Raw genomic sequence first — 23,458 nt, 5'->3', positions numbered from 1 at the left:
TTTAAAGGTTTTAAAGTATTTTATTGTCAATTACAGCAGCTTTAAAGAGAAAAAAAACAGACATCCATGAAACCTCTTACCCTAATTTATTCATCTAGTTCCCTATAAATGTAAGTTCTTATATTATTCCTATAAAAGGTGCAGTCTCAGGAAAGAAGGGCAGCCTTGATATGGAAGTGCAATACAAGATTATGAATAGAGCAAGGCGAGCATGGTAACCACCTACGGGAGGAAGGCTGCAGTTTTATGCCAGGACATCTCAGCTGCTGAAAGATCAGTGTTTGCTACAGTTATCTCACAACCATGATTAATTCATTAGTCAGAACATTTGTTCAAATTAAAATCTAAACGTTGCAGTTAATAACAGATGTCTTAACCAAATCAATAGGTATACATGCAAATCATGCTGCGTTATTAAGCAGTGGCACCCCACCAGCATGGGCAACAAATTGCCCCAAAATACCCGGATTGTTGCCAAACACAATTGTCAGTAAAATAATTGTGCAAAAGTTCAAGCATTTCCATGTGATTTGACTGACATACTGGCTGCAGTTGTAATGGGCAGCAATGCGTGGGTACTTTGGGGCATTTGGTGACAAATGGTCTGTGTGGCATTGCCCTTAGAGTACCGCTCTGAGGCACCCTGGCTGCTTTTAATCCATATCAGAGAGGTTTATGGCTTTGCAGAATCAAGACCCACATAAACTTCCCTTGGGAAATATCTTATTATACAGGCCGGGCACCCTGTTAAAAGACTAAGGGGCAGATTTATGAAAGTACCAGAGTAAAATTCATCCATCTATGCTCTCTATTCATTCCTATGGGATTTTTAGAGCATATTTGTAAAGTGAAAGTTAGAGCTGATCATTTGATAAATATGCCTATAAAAATTCTATAGGAATGAAGAGTGGGGAGTTTCTGTGATGAGCTCGAATTCCACACTTTGATAAATCTGTCCCTAAATACACATTATGTGACAAAAGTTCTAGATTAGACCAACCTAAGAACTTGATTTTTTTCAGGTTATAAGAGGGAGAAAAACGTTTGAGAACCAGACAAAAATGAAGTCACTGCTTATACAAAAAAAAAAAAAAACAAAAAACCCAAACATATCAGAATGTTAAAAATATGTTGTTAAAATATCCTACACAATCTGTAATCATTAAAGATTAACAAATATATACAACAAATAAGGAATTTTAACTCCATACAAGAAGCAAAAAAAATCTAAAGATCTGGGGGGCTGACTGAGAAAGGGCACATTATTTCACTGGAGGAATCTTCCCAAGGATGGGGGATTTTAGTTCCACACGTGGCGCCTGCAGTGATCCACAGCCTGAAACAAAGAAGGTGGTTAGAACAGGATTCATGTAAACTGTAGCTTCGCAAGTATTCCCTGCAAACGGCACAAAGCATTTGATGAGGGGCCTAGAATGATGGCCAGTCCTGCCCAAAAAATTATTATGTTTTTATATGTAACGCTGATCTAAGGTAAAAAGGCCCTGGGCAAACGATAGCTTGAACTTTAGAAGTCTTATTCTCCAAAGGCGATATGTGCACATTTATTGTGACACATAGGTCTTTCCAAGCATTTCTTTAAAAAGGACAAAAATTAAATATAAGAAGGCCCCGTAGGACTAGAGACCCCAGCAAAAGCAGGTTTTACCATGTCCGCAAGAACACATGCATGCATTAAAGCGACTGTACTTTCCATTTAGCAGGAACTAAAAACAATGGCTTAGGATGTCTGCACCCTGTCTACAAATAGATACAATAAAAAGACATTTTTAAGAAGAGTTTACCTTTATTTATAGTGGAATAGTAGAATTGCCCTTTAACTAGCTAATAGTGGAGGGGTTTGGTCATTCTTTAAAGGAACAGTAACACCAAAAATGAAAGTTTTTTTAAAATTAATTAAAATATAATGTACTGTTGCCCTGCACAGGTAAAAGTTGTGTGTTTGCTACAGTAACGCTACTATAGTTTAAATAAATACGCTGCTGTGTAGCCCCGGGGGCAGCCATTCAAACTGGAAAAAAGCACAGGTTACATAGCAGATAACACAAACACTATTGTATTATAGAGAGGTTATCTGCTATGTAACCTGTGCCTTTTCTCCTTTGAATGGCTGACCCGGGGCTACAGAGCAACCTTTGTTTATATAAGTTTCTGGGGAAGACACCCCAGTTGTACCAGTGCAGGGCAGCAGTACATTATATTCGAATTACTTTTATACACTTCAATTTTTTGGCGTTACTGTTCCTTTAACTATAAGCCACTCACTTAGCACAACACTGACCACAGCTGCATCCTTTTAACAGAATGATTTTGCAGCCAATTAACCTTATGAGGTAGGAATGGCTGGAGGGCCCTCCTTACAAGCTCAATAATGTTTTGCTCAATTCAGGAAATAAAAGTGGCTTAACAAACACATTGTAGTTAAATGTGAACCAGGCAAAGCTTCCCCAGTCTCCAAGCAACAGACTGAAAGTGTCTCTTGGGAAGATAAAGCCAACACAGTTTTGTAGCCTTGAATATGCAGGTGTTTCTGGACAACAAATACAGCATCCCCAACTTATACCTTATAAAACATTTGGGGACCAATACCAAGAAACAAGACACTAGGTCATATTTTTTCTGGAGGGCCAGTCTTTTACTTACATTGCAATTTGCTGCAGTTTCCATGTCTTTGCACCAATAGCTTGGGCCCCACATGCATTTCTCTGTTCCCAAAAGCACCTTCTCACTTTGGCACAGGTGCAGTTTCTGTGTATGATAAGGAAAAATGTAAATGACTTTACAATAAAGGATTTGTGGTTATCACAAGAGGTAAAGGCAGACAGACTTACTGCGCAAATAAACGAGGGATCCAGTGCTTCCAGGAGCAACTGAACAAACAAGGGCTCATACTCATTGACCAACCCAGAACACTAAGAAGGAACAAAAGATAAGATGAACAGTTTCCGATACCATATGACACATTGGAAATTATACAAATAACCGTTACATTTAAGGACAACTGAGGCAATTTCCTTGTTACTATATACCAATGGCTGCAGGATTAAACACAATTGTTATAATCAATAGAGAAATAGCAAACTATTATTTAAGGCAAAGATGCTGCGGATATCCTGGACAAGTGGCTTCAAAGGTTAGTGAGGCAGACAAAAATGATACAAGGAAAAGAAGGTATGGATAGAAAACAAAATAAGGAGTACTGAAGAATGTGATATGGAAGAAGCTAAGAGGCTAGGGGTTGAGCCAAATTAAAAGGCAAAAAAGCAGACAAATCTGGAAGGAGACACAGTAGCCAAGATCTCATCCAGCCAAGACTCCAGTCTACACAGTGCAGGCAAATATACCCTATCAATGGCAAGTACATTTAGAAAAATGTCTATAAGTCTTTTGTAAGTTTTTATTATAAGTTTTGAACCAGACAATCTGGAAACCTGAAATCTGAAGCCAGGATAGCACTCTGCCCTTAATAACAAGCATTTCAGCCAATCTCGGGGCCCACCAGTACATTCCCCAAACATCACCTGCTTTGCCAGGGAGAAGGGCTCAGTTCAGAACATCCAAAATTCAAATGGTGGCAAACGTAATTCCTCTTTAAAACAGTTTACAAAATAGGCAAGGTCACACACCCAGCTGCTTAAGAGCCACAAACAAAAAGCACACAAACCTATTTCACATGGTAAAATACAAAATGTCTTATTTTTGTGCCAAGGGTTGCCAGTAGCAAGAGTTAGAAACTGTAAGGCTAGTTAATAAAAGCCAGGTTTCATTTTTACCCCAATGATTATTCATTGGAAATGAGAAGACCAAAGAATATAAGAGCAGAGCATTCTGGGAGTCAAGTGATGATGTACCTCATCTTGCATGGAATCTGGTAAAAAGTTGCAGACTCTAGACAGAAAGTTCTTGATCCTTATTTCAGTGGCATTTTTCTCCAGAAGCTCGTCTACATATTTCATCATCATCTTGCACACAGTGCAGTAGTCTCCAGCTGCAGCCTTCTCTGCACTTATTTTTACTGTTCCAACAAAAATAAACACATAATTTTCATTTTATAGTTGTAATATATCAGTACAGCAAAGTCAGCAGGAAATATGAGCAGGATGCATTTATGTGAAGTATCTTGAATGATAAGCAGATAACTTTATATTTCCAGTGCTGCTATACATTGGAAACTGATCAGCAGCTCTGTGCATTTATAGAAAGAAAACTGGGTACATTGAAATGCGTCACATGGCTTAAAAATAATTCAAAACTGTGTCTTTAGCGCAAAGGGATACCCCTTAGCATATTACCATTTTGTAGGTTCTTCCTTCTTGCACTGCAGTATCCTAGAGTAGTACAAATGAATTGAGGATTCGCCTCCTGTTCCAGCAGCTCAATCAGGGGATCATAGTACTCTTCTATGATGTCCTCACACTTTTGGGAGTATTCAGCAGGAAGAAGCTTGCAGACTTTCTCCAGGCTGTGTTTTATGTTCTCCTGCAATAAAAACAAAGCAATCCCCTTGCCTTTGTGCTCCAGTGCATAATCATTTAGAAACTTGCTAAAGCATAGCAGGCTACATAAGAAATTAGAGAAATACAAATAGAAAAAATGGCCTGCTACTCATTTGCTGTAACGTCACCCAAAGTGAGACATTAAGGAGCCCATTTATGTAAGAACTTTTTTTGGGGTTTTTTTTTTCCTTCAGAAAAAAATATTTTTTCTAATTTAGACCTTTTCGTAATGACCGCGATATCGTTAAAAATAATCGTAAAAATTACTTTATGGTTTGCGTTAACTTCCACGAAAAAGTCGTATTTTTTACAAAGACTACGACAATTTCGGAATTCATTCAAGCTTTGGTACCATGACTTTCTTTTGGCCAGGTTAGATCTGTAGAGTGCCATTGAGTCTGATGGAAGGCTTCCAAAATCATACATTTTAAAAATCATAGCTTCAAAGCCAGAAAAGGTTTTCGCTCCGCTTACGATTGTTCGGATCTGAAAATTTTGTGACTTTCAGATTGCAATCCAAATTTTTTTCCAATAGTGCTTTTAACCACACAAACTTCATGGTTTTATAAATGGGCCCCTTAGTCTGTAGGATAAAAACAAAAACCCTCAAGCCAAATAGCCACTGTTTTTGACCAAATTTTAAATAATGTGTTTTTAGTACCTGGGTGAACAGATAATACCACACAACGCAACTGGCTAAAATATATTCTAACACAACAAATGATCAGGGTTGAATTAAATAAAGATAAAGGGGCTTTCTGCTCCATATATAATGAAAGTGCCATATTAATTGGCCCTGGGGAAAAGTGTTCTAAATACACATGTTGAAACTGTAAAATGTCTTCTCAGCTACTTTTAAAGGAGAAGGAAAGGTAAAAATCACTAGGGGTACCCCCTCAGTGATTTAATCGCTTACCTTTTACCCCGGGCTGGTGCCCCTGTTAGGAGAAAACCGCACCAGCCCGGGACAGCTGAAAATGAGTGTTCCCTTTTCCTTCCGAATTCCGGGGCCAGCGCATGTGCAGTAGAGTGAAAAGCCGACTTGTTTATTAAAGTTCAGGTTTTCACTCTACTGCGCATGCGCAATTGTCACGAAGACAAAAAGGAAGGAAGAGAATCACGCTCTTGCAGCTACCTCGGGCTGGTGCTTCAGTTAAGAGAAAACTGCACGAACCCAGGGCAGCTGTGAGAGCGCTAAAAGTCACTGGGGGGTGTCTAACATTTTGGCCTCTCTTTCTCCTTTAAGTGAAGTGAATAAAAAGTGCAAGCAGTTGTAAATAAAAAAAAAATTTAATTTCACAAAAGGCAAAGATTTCTTAACCACCTTTACTCTGTTGGATGAGCAGGCGACATGGGTGGGGGGGGTTAATTTTCTACAAAATTTTTCTTACAATGTATATTAAAGCAGCAGTTAATCTTGGGTTTCTGCATAGCAGAGTACATGCCCTGTTTAAAGGGTACCTGTTCCATTTTCTTGTGTTGCGGTACACAGTACTAAAGTATTATATCTGTCTTGTTGCAAGATGGAAAGTCACTCCATAAAAAATAAACAAATACAGTGGCATTTAAAATACTTACCTTTGTTCTGTTGTTATCCAAAAGTTTTTCAATTTGAGAGATCATAAGCTGACAGACTTCACAAAACACACCGTTTCCAGCCAAAGGATTTTCGGTGATCTAAACAGAAAAAATAACTTCAAAATGTAATAAGGTTGTTGCATCTTGTAAACATTTTTTTTTTTTATTTTGCACAGCCTTCTTTTTACATGTCTCCAGAATACACATGCACAATATCCCTTTCCAGTAATGCTAGCCCTTAGTAATGAATAAGACATTTATATTCTACACATTATGTGATTTAGCCCCTAGGTATCAAGACAGCAACACAAAGCATGAAAATGGATTAACGATGGTAGGGTTTAGAACCCCAAAATGATACATGCAGCAGTTCTACCCTACTTCTAGCAAAATAAAAATACCAGCACAACCTGGCAATTGCAAGCAAGGCATCTGCCCCTTGTAGAAAAAAAAAATTTAACATTTCAGGGGCAATGCTCTTCATCAGAAATCAGTGAAGCCACAAACAGGTAGTGACATCACACAATTAGGATAATGTCCTGCAAGGTATACACCAATTAAAGTCCATGCTTGTGATTGCCACGCTGTGCTGGTATTTTCCTTTGGCTTCATATGTTGGTGAGGGTGCCAACACCCCACCGGGTAAAACAAAATGAGAGGCCTGGGTGTGCAGGTGAGAAACTTTCCCAACTTTCCCTTTCCATCCTTCTCTACTTCCAGCCTACACAGGATATTTGGCCTGCTGTAGTTGAAGGTAATGATTATATTTAAAAATGATTAAGATACATGCATTATATAAAAAGTGTATATTGTAAGGGAGGGTGTTTTGTAGCTAAAACAAGGTGTATACAATATCAAGTGAAAAAAACCCAATATAAACTTACTTTAACAGCTGGTTGTACCTTTGCTGCAGGAATAAGGGTTTTAGCTGGGATAATGTTTTGAAGAGGGGTTGATTTTTCCTGGTCACAGAATCCCACCATAGAACAGAGTTGTTTTGGTTGCTACAATAAAAGAAGCAAAATTAAGAAACAGTTGCTAAAATGGGTGTGTCTAGATATTTGTTTAAAAAGTTAGTTGCAAAGCCAGTGTAGAGCAACTGAAGGAAAACATAAAAAGATAAAAGCTTAAAAATAAGTTGCTCCTATATAAAAAAAAAAAAAAAAAAAAAAAACCCCAAACCTTTATATAAGGGCAACTTATCATTTTCTTGCACATTTAGTATTGGGAAAGAACTGCCACAGTTAGCACTTAGCTACAAGAATGTAGGATGGAAAGCAATAAACGTTCTATAACTAAGCTTTTTGACAGGAAGCAAGAGCCCAAGAACCTCAAACTGAAACATTAATATAAAAGTGCATTATGCTTGCATCAACTCAGCTTTGTTTGGTTTGTTTGGTAAGTGACATTAGAAATGTAATGTCAATGGGACCCTTAAAATATATCCAGATTTTTTCATTTGATATTTAAACCAAAACTGAAAATAGGGATGGATAACTTGGGTCTGCCAAGGATTTTAGTCAGTTAGAACCATCAAAAAGCTAAAAAACAGAACGGGGATGAAATACACATTAACATACCACACTACCATGCTTCACACATACCTGATCCTTATGGTAAACAAAAAAAAAAGTAATTTGCCAGATTTGAAAAAAGGAAGAAAACAAAAAAGACTGACATCAGCGTATAAACAAGCAGCAAATAATTCATTGACAAATATTACATTCCCCATTGAGCTAAGAAAGGCCAGACTGACACCCAGCACACTGTATTGATCTTTTTTTTTCAAATTAGTGCTTGTTAATGCAAGCAAAAAAGAGCCACTGTATAGCGGCCAGAATTCTACGCAGAAAAATGATAGATTCAGTTTAGATATAGGACAGCTTAGTAAACAGAGAAAAAAAAACAGATTAAGCATTTTATGTTACCAAATAGCATGCATAAATTAAAAGTGCACCAACTGCAGTTAAACACTGTACAGTACAAGCAAAAACAAAAAAAAAACCACAACAATGTTTAGTAAGTAAAAATGTTATTGTAGACTTACCATTTGTAGTAGAACTTGTATGGCTACATCAGAAAACTGATTAATGTAAGACTTGCACTAAAAGAGAATTGAAATATTACAATTACCTTAAGTCAACCACATTATGTGCAATAAGGTTTCTGATCAGAAAACAGCAATAGCTACTACTAGCAACCTTCAACTGGTAAGTAGGTGAATGGGAGCACAGCCCAGTACATAACAGAGATGACAGGCCATCTTAAACAAGAACCACAAAAGCAAAGTCAGCTAATGAGGCTAAATCTGCTGTAGCTAGCCCAGATTCAGTGACTGCTAGTCACTCCAGAGTTCATTGTAACAGCAGACCAAGAACCAGCAGACTGGCTATAGTGAGCATTATGCCTGTGCCTCTAACATCTGTGTGACACCAACAATATAGCGAGCTCAGCCTTTTCATATACATCTTCCCTCTGCAAGGAGTGCATCAATGTGGTCCTTGCCTTGATTTTCTAACATGGCTGATTGTTATTTGAACAATTGTTGTAAAGATCTTTGTCAGGCAGGCAGGCGAGTCCCCATTAACAGGTCCACAAGCTGCCAACTCAGTCCCAGGGAACCAATTTGGTAGCTTTTATTGGCAACGGTGTGGTCGTTTTAGACTGCAGTAACTCAAATTAAACCACCAGGTTTTGGCGACAAAAAAAAAAAAAAAAAAAAAAGGGAGGATGAATATGTACTACAAAGTCTCTAAAAATTGAAATTCTGATATCTAAATCTTACAGGCATAAAGAAAAAAATTAGGACAAGCATGTTACCCACTGAAAATCTCTTAATCCCTTTGGCATTTGCCCACTGCATTTTATACTCCCCAGAAACAGTAACCCTACAAGTTTCAAGAGGAGTGCTCACACTAAGCTGGTTCCTAAGAGTGTGGACACCAAACTAATTGCTTAGGTGAGTTGAGAAATTTTTGTACAAAACCTGTTTGATTATCTGGTTCTTCTGTCACTGAGGACAACTGGCGGCTTTTTTTGGTTACTTTACTCTTGCCTTTAAACACTAAATTGTCCATAAAAATGGGAAAAGAATGTACTTTAGTACTGGGGTCATTCATATAATGCAGTGCTGTCTAACTTCTGCAGTGCCGAGGGCCGGAATTTCTCTAGCATACATGGTGGAGGGCTGCTAATGGAAGCCAGTTTTGACCACTCCCCTTTTTAAACCACACCCACTTCAAACCACACCTATTTTAGGACAATGGTGGTAATGCAGCAAAAAAGCAAATGTACACCCTTAAATCCATATTCCTCCTCCCCTGTGGATAGCACAGCAACACCCAGCACATAATTACACACCTTAGGGACCATTTAATGGCTATTTCCAACTGCTAACACATGGCACACACAGGCAGCACTCTGCCTGCGCCCTATGCTGCCTATGTGCCTGCCCTATGCTGTCTGTGTGTGCCATGCTCTGCCTGCCCCTCCCTGCCCTATGCTGCCTGTGTGTGCCATACTGCCTGCCCTACCTGTTTGTGCCATACCCTCCCTGCCCTATGCTGCCTATGTGCCATAATCTACCTACCCTATGCTCCCTGTGTGTGCGCCATACACACAGGCAGCATAGACAAGGCACTACCTACAATGTCTGAGGAGTGAACAGGTGAACAATGGGGGTGATTACAGCCTGAGCCTGAGGTGTGAACACTGCAGGGGTGAACAATGCAGGGATTAAAAACTGTGAACAGTACAGGGGATTACAGCCTGAATCTGAGGCGAGAACCATGCAGGGGGTCAGTTAATCCCAGTACTGATACCATTTAAATCTTACTCAAAGGTAAGCCATCAAAGCAGCCAGACAGGTGGGGCGGCCACACAGAGGGGGGTCGCCAGTTGGACAGCACTGATATAATGCATTGAAGATGCCTTAGCAGAGTTAAAAATGAGAAGTATACCATTTCTGCCATGCCAGGATCCAGCAGCTCACATTCATGCAAAGCATGGTCCACCAGATTCTTTGAAAATGAAGCATTGCTTCGGAGGGCATCTTGCACATCAGAAACTAACTTTAAACAGTCGTTGCAGATATCCCCAGTCTGAGCAAAGAAAAATTATAAGCAGTTAAACTGTATGCCAATTTCTTACATAGATTTCTAACATCAAGTAATGGGATTCCTTTTAGCAGGATTAAAATGATTCACAAATGCTTTACCAGATGTCCAGACAATTAAAAGAAATAAGACAAGGCTATCAGGAAATCAACTTCAATTGCGCAGGGTTCGTGTCGGTGGTGAGACCATAAGCTTCTACGATTGAACAGAAGATGGCACCCAGGTACACAGCTGCGCTGCTCTGCATTTTTAGGTTGGGGTTTGCAATAGGGGCAGTTTTTTAAGTTACAGAGTATGCAATGAGGGAGAGGTGGGGGGGGGTTCAAGGCAGGCCAGTTAAGGGGGCTTTTATAGCTGGCGGGGGGGGGGGTGTACTTCTCCTTTAAGTAAACAAGCTGCCGCAGTTTGATTCACATCATTAAAATGAGAAGTAAAAAAATTTCACTCGACACACTTGCATCTTGTTCATAAACAGACCATTATGGCTCAAATTATTTCAATCTCCAAGTATATTGTGCATGTCAGCTAAACTGAATTTCCATAATTAAAAATACCTTGGGCTCCTTGAAAGTCTCCTCTTGGGGATTGAGGAGTTGAGGGACATTAACAATGTATGGATAAACCAGTTTTGAAGCATCCACATCTGGTATTTCATTAGTTAGTAGTTGTTTGGGATGTTTTAGGCTTGCCAGATGACGTTGAAGAGATGTGCATAAACCAAGGGCAGAACATAGCACACCAGGATTACTCTGAAAGACAAGGAAGATTTTTTCCTTTGGCACGGTGCATTACTATAAATACAGCAAAGACAGGTCAGTCTGGGGCATAATACGAGATATTAATATGAGTGCAACAAGTAATAAAGTTTCAGCATAGGTTTCACCAAGCTCTCAGGTTATGTTGCTTACCAGCTCTTGCTCAAGCATATTCAAGACAATCGGGAAGTATTCACTCAATTCTTGCTTGCAGGTTGCACTCAAACCAGGATCAGGCAACAGGTCACACATTTTATTTAAATAATCCTTAATTTCACCCTGAAAAACAACAACCAGTTACTGCTGGGTTTGATAATCCTTAACTCTACAGATATTTTGCATTGCAGTAACTTTATATAATATTTCATATGTTCATCTGACAGACCAAAACAAAAGGTGCTTCTAATATTGAAAAAGTTTTCTTATTAAGCACTAAATTATCAGCATTAGAGATAATTATTTTACTTCTGCAGTGTGTAAGACACACTGGCCCTTGGTTAAGAACTAAAGCCAGGCAAAAAAAAAAAAAAAAATCCCTAGAATCTATCATTCAAAGCCTAACAGTAACTTAACTTACTCCATAATGAAAAAAATTGTATTTATGCTTGTATGTAATTTATAACAGACAAAACATACTTGCAAGGCATAGTGCATCACTGACAGCATACATACCTGTGTCATATTGTCCTTCAGGAAGTTGCCCACCACTGTTATTACCTCCTTGCACATGTCGCATGGCAGAGCTTTCTGCAAAACAAAGATCAAAAGCAAACATCATTCAGAATTAAAATAGGTGGATGTAATTAAATAAAATTAAAACAAAAAAAAAAAATAATGTACCCCTTCGAGTTATGAACTCCTCAGTGACTTATAATATCCTTATATTTTTATTATGGAAAAAAAAAAAAAAAAAAAAAAAAAAAGGAGAGAAGAAAATGGATGCGGAAAGGAAATGAAAAGTCCAGTAAAGATCACGATAAAAACATTACAGGGGACAAATGATGAACGAGTTGTGAATAAGTTATTTACAATATATAGGGAATGCATTGTCAAACTATGGGGCAGGCCCTTGGTGTGGGTTAAAGTCGCGGGTGCTCATTCTGAAAGCCAGAATGAATAAAGAGAATAACAATTTCCTCCCCTAAATACACCACAAGGTCCAGTTGAAGTCAGTTAGTGTAGGATTTAGGATGAACGTACTTTCTAACCCTGACCAAACGTTGGAGCACTGACTGAAAACATTCACATAGGACCACAAATTCACATAACCGACTTTCAAGATAGTAGCTATACTCTAGTATCTGCTTTCACTTTTAGTTAGGGGAAATATTGTGAATCTGCTTAACTTGTCTAAGTTCTGACAGGCAGCTTGTGTTCTGAACAAAGAGGGATGGGACTGGTCCACCCATTCTTCACTGACATCTAAAATTCAGCCCCCACCTGCCCATCTTTCCTTTGAAAGTAGTCTAAAAATTCACTCTTACATTGTCTTACTCTTTCTCACTCACTTATAAGCTTATAAATAAGCTGTATGACTATGAAGATTTTCATTCATCTAGATCATGGTATATTTAGTATAAGTAAATCTAAAGATGTTTCCCTACTCATCAGAGCAGGTTAAAGGAACAGTGACACCAACAAATGAAAGAGCTTTAAAGTAATAAAAATATAATGCACTGTTGCCCTGCACTGGTAAAACTGGTGTGTTTGCTACAGTAACACTACTATAATTTATATAATAAGCTGCTGTGTAGCCACGGGGCAGCCATTCAAGCTGGAAAAAAGGAGAAAAGGCACAGGTTACACAGCAGATAACGGATAAGCTCTGTAGAATAGAATAGTGTTTTATCTGTTATCTGCTATGTGCCTGTGCCTTTTCTCCTTTGAATGGCTGCCTCCATGGCTACACAGCAGCTTATTTATATAAATTATAGTAGACTTTCTGAAGTAAACACACAACTTTTACCAGTGCAGGGCAGCAGCACATTATATTTTAGTTACTTTTACACACTTTTTTGGTGTTACTGTTCCTTTAAATTCAACTGACTGGTATGGGAAGTGCTCAGCATAAAAACTTCCACTAATCCAATCGCAATGGCTGGAAGAGTGGATTAGTGGAAGAGTTCATATCCTGAGGACTTCCCATACCAGTCAGTTGAACTGAAAAAGCTGCTCGGATGAGTAGTGAAAGGTCTTCAATGATTACTTAGCAAGTCCAGTTGCATAAGAATTACTTATACTAGAAATAACAAGCTGCTTTACCATTTTTATACTAGAAATAACAAGCTGCTTTACCATTATATTTACAAATCAGCACCCAGCCCAGCTCCTTTACTTTCCCTTTGCACAGGTGTGCTGTTGAGGGGTGTGGCCTCATGACATGCCACAGCAAATCAGCTTTCACTCTGTCACTTGCATATTTCTGCGTCACTGACGCAGACCAGGGAGCCAGAGATTCTGGAGGGTGGGGGATGGGGGCTGCTTCCATAATTAGCCATAACTTTGTAACGGTGCAAAATTTTTTAAAAGCTATAAATTGTCAAAAACTAAATCCAATGCATAAAAAAACAAAAAAACTGCTTATAATAAAAAAAAACAAAAGCGCGCTAAAACTTGTAATAATAATAATAATTTTTAACAGATAAAAATCTGGGAGTTGGTCAGGACTGTATAACCTGCAGATCTACTGCTTATGGCTTAGATAACACCCCTGCAAAGATGATTAGAGAACATAGCTTGGGAACCCACCTGACAGATTAACAAAGAGGAAAAAAAACATTTTTAAAACATTAGATTCAAAACATTTTTGAATCTAATGTCATGTCAAAGAAAAATTTCATACCACGGTGGGCTTGTTCCAGACAGTTTGCTGGCAGTGTTTCACTGCACCACACTGGTCAGCAGTCCTCAAATTCTCACACCAGACTTCAGGGCCCTTGGCACATTGCTCTGTTCCAAACAAAGGAGTGGCTGTAACTGAAAAAGACAATAAAGCTTATGCATCAACCCTTTCACTGCCAGCCGTTCTGGTCAAAGCGGAACTTGTATTGCCAGACAGTTCTTGAACATTTTGCACCGTTTCACTTTCAGGGCCTTTCCTCGGGGGGACTTAGTTTACCCAGGAAAACAATATATCGTTTTAATCAGGACAACCTAAGCTTTCAAAATATGGTAGAATTTGTGTAATTCCAATTCTGTAACAAGATAGACATTTAGAGACCTCTAAAAATGAAAAAAAAAATAAAAAATCTAATTTTCCATTATATAAGCACACGTACTAGAAACAAAAATTTTATACACGAATATACAACTGATTTGGAAAGTCCCATGTCTCCTGAACGTGCCAATACCAAATATATTAGTTTTAGGGCTCTGGCACACAGGGAGATTAGTTGCCCTCGACAAATCTCGTGTCTCGGGCGACAAATCTCCCCGCATTGCCATCCCACCGTCGAAAATGTAAGTCGCCGGTGGGATGGCACGTGCCGCACAGGCGATTTCGGCAAATGGCCAAAGTTGCCTCGCGAGGCTTTTCGGAAATTTGCCAAAATCGCGCCGCTGCGTATGCCATCCCACCGGCGACTTACATTTTCGTCGGTGGGATGGCAACTCGGGGAACTTAGACGCCCGCGAACAGGGAGATTTGTCGCGTGCGGCTAATCTCCCCGTGTGCCAGAGCCCTTATGGAGGTTTCTCACTTATACAGTGGCTTGCAAAAGTATTCGGCCCCCTTGAACTTTTACACATTTTGTCACATTACAGCCACAAACATGAATCAATTTTATTGGAATTCCACGTGAAAGACCAATACATATTCGTGTAATCTAATGTCGGTACAAATACAGCTGCTCTGTGACGGCCTCAGAGGTTGTCTAAGAGAATATTGGGAGCAACAACACCATGAAGTCCAAAGAACACACCAGACAGGTCAGGGATAAAGTTATTGAGAAATTTAAAGCAGGCTTAGGCTACAAAAAGATTTCCAAAGCCTTGAACATCCCACGGAGCACTGTTCAAGCAATTATTCAGAAATGGAAGGAGTATGGCACAACTGTAAACCTACCAAGACAAGGCCGTCCACCTAAACTCACAGGCCGAACAAGGAGAGCGCTGATCAGAAATGCAGCCAAGAGGCCCATGGTGACTCTGGACGAGCTGCAGAGATCTACAGCTCAGGTGGGGGAATCTGTCCATAGGACAACTATTAGTTGTGCACTGCACAAAGTTGGCATTTATGGAAGAGTGGCAAGAAGAAAGCCATTGTTAACAGAAAACCATAAAAAGTCCCGTTTGCAGTTTGCCACAAGCCATGTGGGGGACACAGCAAACATGTGGAAGAAGGTGCTCTGGTCAGATGAGACCAAAACGGAACTTTTTGGCAAAAATGCAAAACGCTATGTGTGGCGGAAAACTAACACTGCTCATCACTCTGAACACACCATCCCCACTGTCAGATATGGTGGTGGCAGCATCATGCTCTGGGGGGGCTTCTCTTCAGCAGGGACAGGGAAGCTGGTCAGAGTTGATGGGAAGATGGATGGAGCCAAATACAGGGCAATCTTGGAAGAAAACCTCTTGGAGTCTGCAAAAGACTTGAGACTGGGGCGGAGGTTCACCTTCCAGCAGGACAATGACCCTAAACATAAAGCCAGGGCAACAATGGAATGGTTAGAATGGCCCAGTCAAAGTCCAGATCTAAATCCAATCGAGAATCTGTGGCAATATCTGAAAACTGCTGTTCACAAACGCTGTCCATCTAATCTGACTGAGCTGGAGCTGTTTTGCAAAGAAGAATGGGCAAGGATTTCAGTCTCTAGATGTGCAAAGCTGGTAGAGACTGGCAGCTGTAATTGCAGCAAAAGGTGGTTCTACAAAGTATTGACTCAGGGGGCTGAATAATTATGCACACCCCACTTTGCAGTTATTTATTTGTAAAAAATATTTGGAATCATATATGATTTTCGTTCCACTTCTCACGTGTACACCACTTTGTATTGGTCTTTCACATGGAATTCCAATAAAATTGATTCATGTTTGTGGCTGTAATGTGACAAAATGTGGAAACATTCAAGGGGGCCGAATACTTTTGCAAGCCACTGTAGGTCAAAAACTCCCAGCAGTACACTACCAAATTTCCAAAGCACTGCTCCAGAAAGCTGCGTACTTTAGTTTCAAGGACAAAAATTCCACTAACAGAAGGTTTATCCCAGAAAATTATACATTTTTGGAAAGAACAGATTCTGGGGAATCCAGGAGAAACACAACTGTCTGTCTACTCCAAACTATCAAGTAGCAATGCTTTCCTAAAGTTATTGGTTTTTATCAAAATTTGTGAAATTTAAAAAGAAAAATAGTTTCAAAGCTTCCAGTCTATAGTATCTTATCTCCTACAGGTCATAAAGTAACCAAATAAAACACCTAAAATATGAACGCTAGGGGTCCACTGAACAGTTTGATGTCCAATATGTATAGGTTTACCTAAGTATGTGGCATGTAGGGGCCCCAATGTGAACATACCTCATATGATCAATCATTTTAGCTCCTGCAAAATCAAACCATTTACATCCTTTATGTGGGATAATGCTACAAAAAAGTACACTCACCCCAGAAAGCCATATATTTTTGGAAAGTACACAGTCCCCCGAAATCTATAATGGGTACACATTTCTTTTTGCTCTAAAGTACCAAGCCATAAAGCTTTCCTAAGTTTGCAGATTTTTATGACATTTCAGAAAATCGCATAACAATGTTGCAATTTGCCGCATTTATCTCACACAATTTCTTGCATACAAAGGCAAATTACCCCAAATAGGAACACCAGAGGCCTAATGAACAGTTTGATGCCCAATATGCATAGATATACCAACGTCCGTGGTATATATTGATTCCAAAATAAAAATAGCGCATATGGATTTCTCACCTGCCAACTCGGCTTTTGCACACAGAGCCCCCTGTCAATGTATTATGTGCTGTAACACCCCCTAACTAAACAGAGACCCCAAAAAAAAACAACACAGTTTTGGAAAGTACACAATCTGACAAATCCAACAAGGGTAAAGAGTCCTTTCTACACCAAAGTACCAATCTGTAAAGCTTTCCCAAAGTTATTGGTTTCTATGACATTTCAGAAAATCGCCTAAAAATGTTGCAGTTTGTCGCATTTATCTCACACAATTTCTTGCATACAAAGGCAAATCACCCCAAATAGAAACACTTAAGGTCTACTGAACAGTTTGATGCCCAATATGCATAGATATACCGAAGTCTGCGGTACGTACTGACCCCAAAATGAAAATAGCGCATATGGATTTCTTGCCTGCCAAATCAACTTTTGCACACTGAGTGGGGAGGGGGGGGGGGGGAAGAAGGAAGCAATCGCGATCGCGGGGCGGGACCAACATGACAGCCCCCCTGGCTCGTTGCCCAGGGGGGCCATATGAGACATGTCGTTGGCAGTTACACCCTTTTTCTGCCACAACATATCCTATATGTCGTTGGCAGTAAAACGGTTAAACGTGGAAAAATCTGAAATTGAAAGTAAAGTCATATTCTACTTCCTGTCCTTAAGAGCGCAGTAAAATCTAGCCAGCACTCCACTGAGACACCTCTGTATAACGAGGGGGGGGGGGGGGGTTGGGTAAGAGGGTTTATATATACAGAGGGCTCCTCAGTGGATTGCTGGATTTTTTCACTGTGCTACTTTGCAAACACGTTTCTTAATAACAGGCAAATGTATAGCACAAGCCCTATTAATTGAACTAATGTCGGAAAGTGGGTATACGGTCAATTTAAACAGCAGCAGGCTATGCACCTTGTCTCACATACCCATAGCAGCCTAGGACTTGTTTTCCCTATTTTAATATAATGCAGAAAGTAAACTTTTAATACAAACTTGTATCCACTTAGCGGCTGCCCATCCATCATACACAGACTGAAACTGAATTACAGTGGTGGGTAACATTGTTGACAGTAGGTTTGGGTCAAGAATCACCTAAACCTATCAAGAATAGTGTGATATGGGAGGGTGGCACTTAGCCCTGGCATTTTTCCTACCTTTGTGGGCAGTGCTGCAATAAGAAAATCTCAAATAAAAATGAAGAATACACTTCTCAAAAGGTTTAAACAAATCATTTGTTAGAGTTTAGAGCTGTTAAGCTGGTAAAAGGCAAGTAATACTCCGTCTGGCACCCAGACTGCTCTTATTTCACTCATAGTTTTGTGCAACATTTGTATTCAATCTCTATTACTGATATATATGAAATACTGTAGGTCTACAGATCCCTGCCTCAGGAGGAGCAAAATCTTTCTTTTATATACATTTCTCGAAGGCCGATAACAAAAGTGGTTATTCTTAGCCCTGTGAATGTCAGCCAGTTAAAAAGTGCGGCTTACAATTGCTTTCACTGGAGGTTTAAATGAATTTGAGCCATAGGAGGAATGTATAATCTTGGTAGTCCCTATAGAGTAGACCCATAACCCTTAGCGGGCTCTTACAGTATAATCTTAATGAAAAATATTTTACACAATACCCAATGCCAGTGCTCCACTTTGCTGAAAACTGCACTGGACCAGGGTCAGAAGGGGCAGAAGCAAATCATATTGTGTGGCCCTGGTTTGAGTTAATTCACTGTAATGCGCTCCCTATCAGAACAAGGAAGAAGCGACATGCTGCTCTACAGGAGTATCCGGTGCATGTGCAGTTTTCAGCAAACAGGAGAACTGGATGGGGGTATCAAGTATGCGAAAATATTATTATTATTATCATCATCATCATCCATTCATTCATTAGAACACTTGGCACCATAAGTGTTTATAGATTTCTTTCCCCTTTCTTTTTCCCTTGTAAATCCCAGATTTGGGATTTACACATGATGCAAGCCTTGCCTGCTACACTGAATTGACACTTTGCATAAAAGGGACTTTTTATTTCACGCAGGTTCTGCTTTCACTTTACAGTATGAACAAGACCACTCCTGGCTACAAGTACTCATCCACTCATGATTCTAAAGTCAAACCAGTACTTAAGCACTTTCAAGGACTAATCTAGATAAGCAAACATAGATAAGCAAGTACACAGGCCAGAAACATATGTAACTATATCCAACAGCTTTGGCATATACCAATCAGCACAGAGCATTTATAGTTAGCACGTACACATTTAGGGGTCTTTCATAAACTCAAGGTATCCTCCATTGGGCTCAATGGTAACTGCTTAAAAAGTTTACTAATTAAGGCTCATTTATTACTTTAAAGCTGTGTTCAAAGTGCAATTTTTTGATGAACCTGATGTAATTGTCCCCAAATTTTGGGAGTGGCAACTACATCATTTCTGGCGCTGTGTTAAAATGGCATCTGTGTGAGCCCTATTGTCCCCAGCCTAAAAAATCTTTGCCCCAATTTCAAGCCCTACATTTAAGCCATTGCTGATGCAGCAGGAAAGTAAAATACCTAAACGTTTTAGTTTTAAACGTGCCATCAATAGTTAGAGGCAGTAATGTAACTAGTACTGACAAGGCCCGAGTGCAGGCCATGCAGCCAGGCCCCCCAACTCCCTCTGGACACAACTTTTTGTTGCAAACTGATGCAAACTTCTGACTTGCATTAGCACGAGCATCTGGAGGGTGTGCGGGTGTGATCAGCCCACCCCCCGCACCTCTGGTAGTTCTTTAACTAATCACAAGCTTACAGAAAACAAGAACATACTGATTTAAACCTATAACATTGCCTATTTCAGTATGCCACTGTTCGTACCATTAGTTCTGGCATCATTCAGAGTCTGCATAATATCAACACAAAAAAATTGTCTGTGGGGCCCATAAGTCGCCGCAATGGAGTGGGTGTAACATATAAGGCATGGTGTAAAGAATACTTTTGTTCTCAGCTTTTTCTATGTATATTTTTAATGTACACAATGCAAGCAAATCAAAAGCTACACTAGGATGAATTTACATTTCTGGGCTCCATGGAAATGTACAAAAATGGGTTAGGCACAGAAATGATCAAAGCAAACCTTATCCGATTCCTAGGGTGTTCTGTGACATATGCAAGATAGGACACTGTACAACAATACAACTTATACACTGTACTCTTCAGCAAATCAGCAGAGAAATCTACATTACTCTGAATAACCAGCAGGGTGCCAGTCTATTACATCTGATTACTAGGTGCACTTTCACACTGTGTGTATGGAGTTAACCCCTACTCTGAATTGAGCATTGCTCAATATTCTTACCTAACCAAATGATTGAAAGTCATGTTTACCTGGGGAGTGGGGGTGGTAGTTGGGGAATTTCCATATAACAGGTGAGTTTTAAAAACATAACTGTTAACCTTTTTACTGGAAATACATGAAACTATGTCTTGCAAATGTTTTCTTTTTGTTTTGCCTATGAACACAAACTTTGCACACTAGCAACACTCTCCGATCTACTAAAAGAAAAAACCAAACTTGTTGTTATGGGCTGTTACCAAATAGTACCTGGAGAAAGCAGTGCACAGCCCAGTGTCATCAGAGCTATGGCTAGGAACATAGGAATCTAAGAGGATAAGCATGGAGATAATATGCAAAGATAATATGGCAAGACAACAACCTATGTTGTGACCATAATACCTATGAGAAAAAAACATTTAAACATTTAAACAATTAAACTGCTAACATATGCATTTCCTTAATTCTAGGGTCAGGGAAATACGTGTTCACCTCAAAATATAGCTCTTTTTGCACATTCAAACCAAAACTACTCTGACGATAGCGATAACATGAAGTGATTCACATAGACGTTAACGGAGGCAGTTTTGCAGTGCTCAGATTCGCCCTATGGGCCATATTGCTAAAGATTCCTGCAATCAAGCTATGATTCTTTATGTAACAGATGACTAAAAATTGTTTGGGGCTGGAAAGCTGCAGGGGAAGGGAAATAAATATTATACTGCACCAGATTTAAGATTACTTAAACCTAAAAAACAAAACTAATAAGAATAAATGGAATAAGTATCACGTTAACTTTACTTTCAAACAAAAATGTATTTTGGTCGTTACTAAATGAATGGCCTTGTTAGAAGTGAATTTGCTGACTCAATACAGTCACAATATCATACTATGTATTCTACATTTCACGACAATATATCAATAGCTGCCAAGCTCTCAACCAAACTCTCTCATATCTCACACAATAAATCAACTTTCTCACTGTACAAAGTACACAAGCATTTACCAGTTACAAAAACCAACAACAAAAAAGCATACAATCCCCAAACTTGGCGCATAGGCCTTTTTAGAGGTGGCACATATATACAATAACACACAGCAGTCAGTGTGAATTTGTTTGCCTAATAAAATCTTGAGTTTCCTTGGCACTAAATATTACAAAAGAGAAAATTGCCATGCTAGGAAAAGGATAAGAAAATAATCAGCATTAAAAAGACACTGTGTGTACCATAATGGCCCCTGCACTGGCTATAAATAAATGATTACTTGAAGTGTGCTTGACATGTAAATAGCGTATATTTAGCACAACAACAGAAATCATTACAAGGTCAGGGAGTGCCTACAGACTATGGTAACCAGCAAACAACATGTGACAATGTCGCAACCCTTTAGCTGTTGCTGAACTACAAGCCCCAGAATTCCCAGCGGCTCTCAATACGCAGATTGCAGCAGTAGTATTGGCGATATACATGGGTGTATAAATATATTTTTCGTTATCCAGTCACACAGCCCGGGGTATAACACAGCAGTTCCCAGTATTTATAAGTATATTGCAGTTCATTTAGGAAGGAATATAGGTGCCCGTCGGTCCCAGACCAAAAGCAGGACTACAACTTGCATCCAATCGCTTGATGGCAGGCATCTAAAGGACAACTCTGTACATAAACACCGGCGGCCTCTGAGGCATGACTAGGCACAAATGCCCAACAAAACCACAAACCCGCCAGTACAATGGCCAATGATAAAGGCATCGACCATAACGAAGCATCGCAGCTTTTTTTTCAGGGAAGATCAGCGGAAGTACTACCATTCCCATCAACCCTTGAAGAAACTTGGCTGCTGAAGCTAGTAAGAACTGCAGTACCGCGAAGCATGCTCATAATTGGGGCCTAGTATATATTTAATCTATCTTACTCAGGGCCAAGTATTAATACATAACTTTCTTACCCACTGCCAAAGCACAGACCAACACAGCGAACTGCTTCATGGCGAACCTTCTGTAGAACGAGTCACCTGACTGACTGACTAGCCCGGCAGCTTCGCGTAGGTTGCTAATATGCACAGCCACGCCCACTGGTCAGCTGAACGTTACTCAGCGCAACAAAGTAAATGGGGGCGGAGCCGTGTGACGTAGAAGGAGGGTGGGTGTGTTTGGGACAGAGCGTTTTGTTTATGCGAGTCGCCATGTCCTGTGATTTAAAAATCATTTGTTTTCGGTGAGAGAGAAATAAGACATATTGTTGCCTTGTAGCTCTGCAAGAGTTCTTTTCGCGTTAACACAGACACACGCTCGTCCAGCTCAACCTCCACCTCAATACTGAAATAAATGTACAACTATAGCTTGTTACTGGGAACCTGAGAAGGGTTGTATTCCACTGGTGCGTAAGCACGTATGAGATCATGTGACCCCTGGTAAACAGAACGAGTTTGTGGGTATATGTTTATATCACGCCGACGTGTTTAGTAGAGTATTAAAGTCCGTATCATATTCTTACCCTACGGTCAAATCTTTATTAGGAGCCAACTAAGCTCAGGCGTTTGTGCCCAGCTGAAAGGCCAGGGTGCTGCTTCTGTAGTTGCATGCTACTCAGTAAACAATTATAACAGGAATCATTATGTTAGTTACCCATTTATACAGTCCTATGACCTTGTTGCCCCTGTAGTATTTAGTGCCCGCATGTCACATGACTGGGTGGGAGGATGGGTGCGCGCGTCGGTGACTGGGCGGGAGGATGGGTGCGCGTGTCGGTGACTGGGCGGGAGGATGGGTGCGCGTGTCGGTGACTGGGCGGGATGGTTGCTAACGTGTGTCGGCAACTGGGCGGGAGGATGGGTGCGCGTGTCGGTGACTGGGCGGGAGGATGGGTGCGCGTGCCGGTGACTGGGCGGGAGGGTTGCTAGCGTGTGTCGGCGACTGGGTGGGAGGATGGGTGCGCGTGTCGGTGACTGGGCGGGAGGATGGGTGCGCGTGTCGGTGACTGGGCGGGAGGATGGGTGCGCATGTCGGTGACTGGGCGGGAGGGTTGCTAGCGTGTGTCGGCGACTGGGCGGGAGGGTGGGTGCGTGTGTCGGCGGGAGGGTGGGTGCGTGTGTCGGCGACTGGGCGGGAGGGTGGGTGCGTGTGTCGGTGAGAGGGTGGGTGCGTGTGTCGGTGAAGAGGGTGGGAGGGTGGGTGCGTGTGTCGGTGAAGAGGGTGGGAGGGTGGGTGCGTGTGTCGGTGAAGAGGGTGGGAGGGTGCGTGTGTCGGTGAAGAGGGTGGGAGGGTGGATGCGTGTGTCGGTGAAGAGG

General features: G+C 40.5%; 1 protein-coding gene across 3 annotated transcripts; it reads right to left on the bottom strand.

The window, feature by feature from the left end:
- psap (prosaposin (variant Gaucher disease and variant metachromatic leukodystrophy)) lies at positions 1-22,493 on the bottom strand. Of its 3 annotated transcripts, XM_031905114.1 has the most exons (15): positions 22,118-22,493; positions 13,805-13,938; positions 11,635-11,709; positions 11,116-11,241; positions 10,762-10,956; positions 10,052-10,192; positions 8,140-8,196; positions 7,697-7,702; positions 6,977-7,096; positions 6,093-6,191; positions 4,311-4,497; positions 3,870-4,033; positions 2,850-2,930; positions 2,662-2,766; positions 1-1,336 (listed from the first exon to the last, which is right to left on the bottom strand). In XM_031905114.1, the coding sequence occupies exons 1-15, from the start codon at positions 22,155-22,157 to the stop codon at positions 1,301-1,303; spliced, it is 1,566 nt and encodes a 521-aa protein (XP_031760974.1). In that variant the 5' UTR covers positions 22,158-22,493; the 3' UTR covers positions 1-1,300.
- Between the last annotated feature and the right edge of the window lie 965 nt (positions 22,494-23,458).

This window comes from Xenopus tropicalis, chromosome 7 (assembly GCF_000004195.4).
Source record: "Xenopus tropicalis strain Nigerian chromosome 7, UCB_Xtro_10.0, whole genome shotgun sequence".
NCBI classification, from domain to species: Eukaryota; Metazoa; Chordata; class Amphibia; order Anura; family Pipidae; genus Xenopus; species Xenopus tropicalis.
This window is presented reverse-complemented; position numbering and strand designations above follow the sequence as displayed.

Excerpts from the sequence above, each read along its gene's own strand:
- psap (XM_031905114.1), bottom strand. The coding sequence starts at position 22,157 with ATGAAGCAGTTCGCTGTGTTGGTCTGTGCTTTGGCAGTGG. Across the intron at positions 13,939-22,117 it reads GGTCTGTGCTTTGGCAGTGG|TTACAGCCACTCCTTTGTTT; the intron begins GTAAGAAAGTTA and ends TGTCTTTTTCAG. Across the intron at positions 11,710-13,804 it reads TCTGGAACAAGCCCACCGTG|AAAGCTCTGCCATGCGACAT; the intron begins GTATGAAATTTT and ends TTTGTTTTGCAG.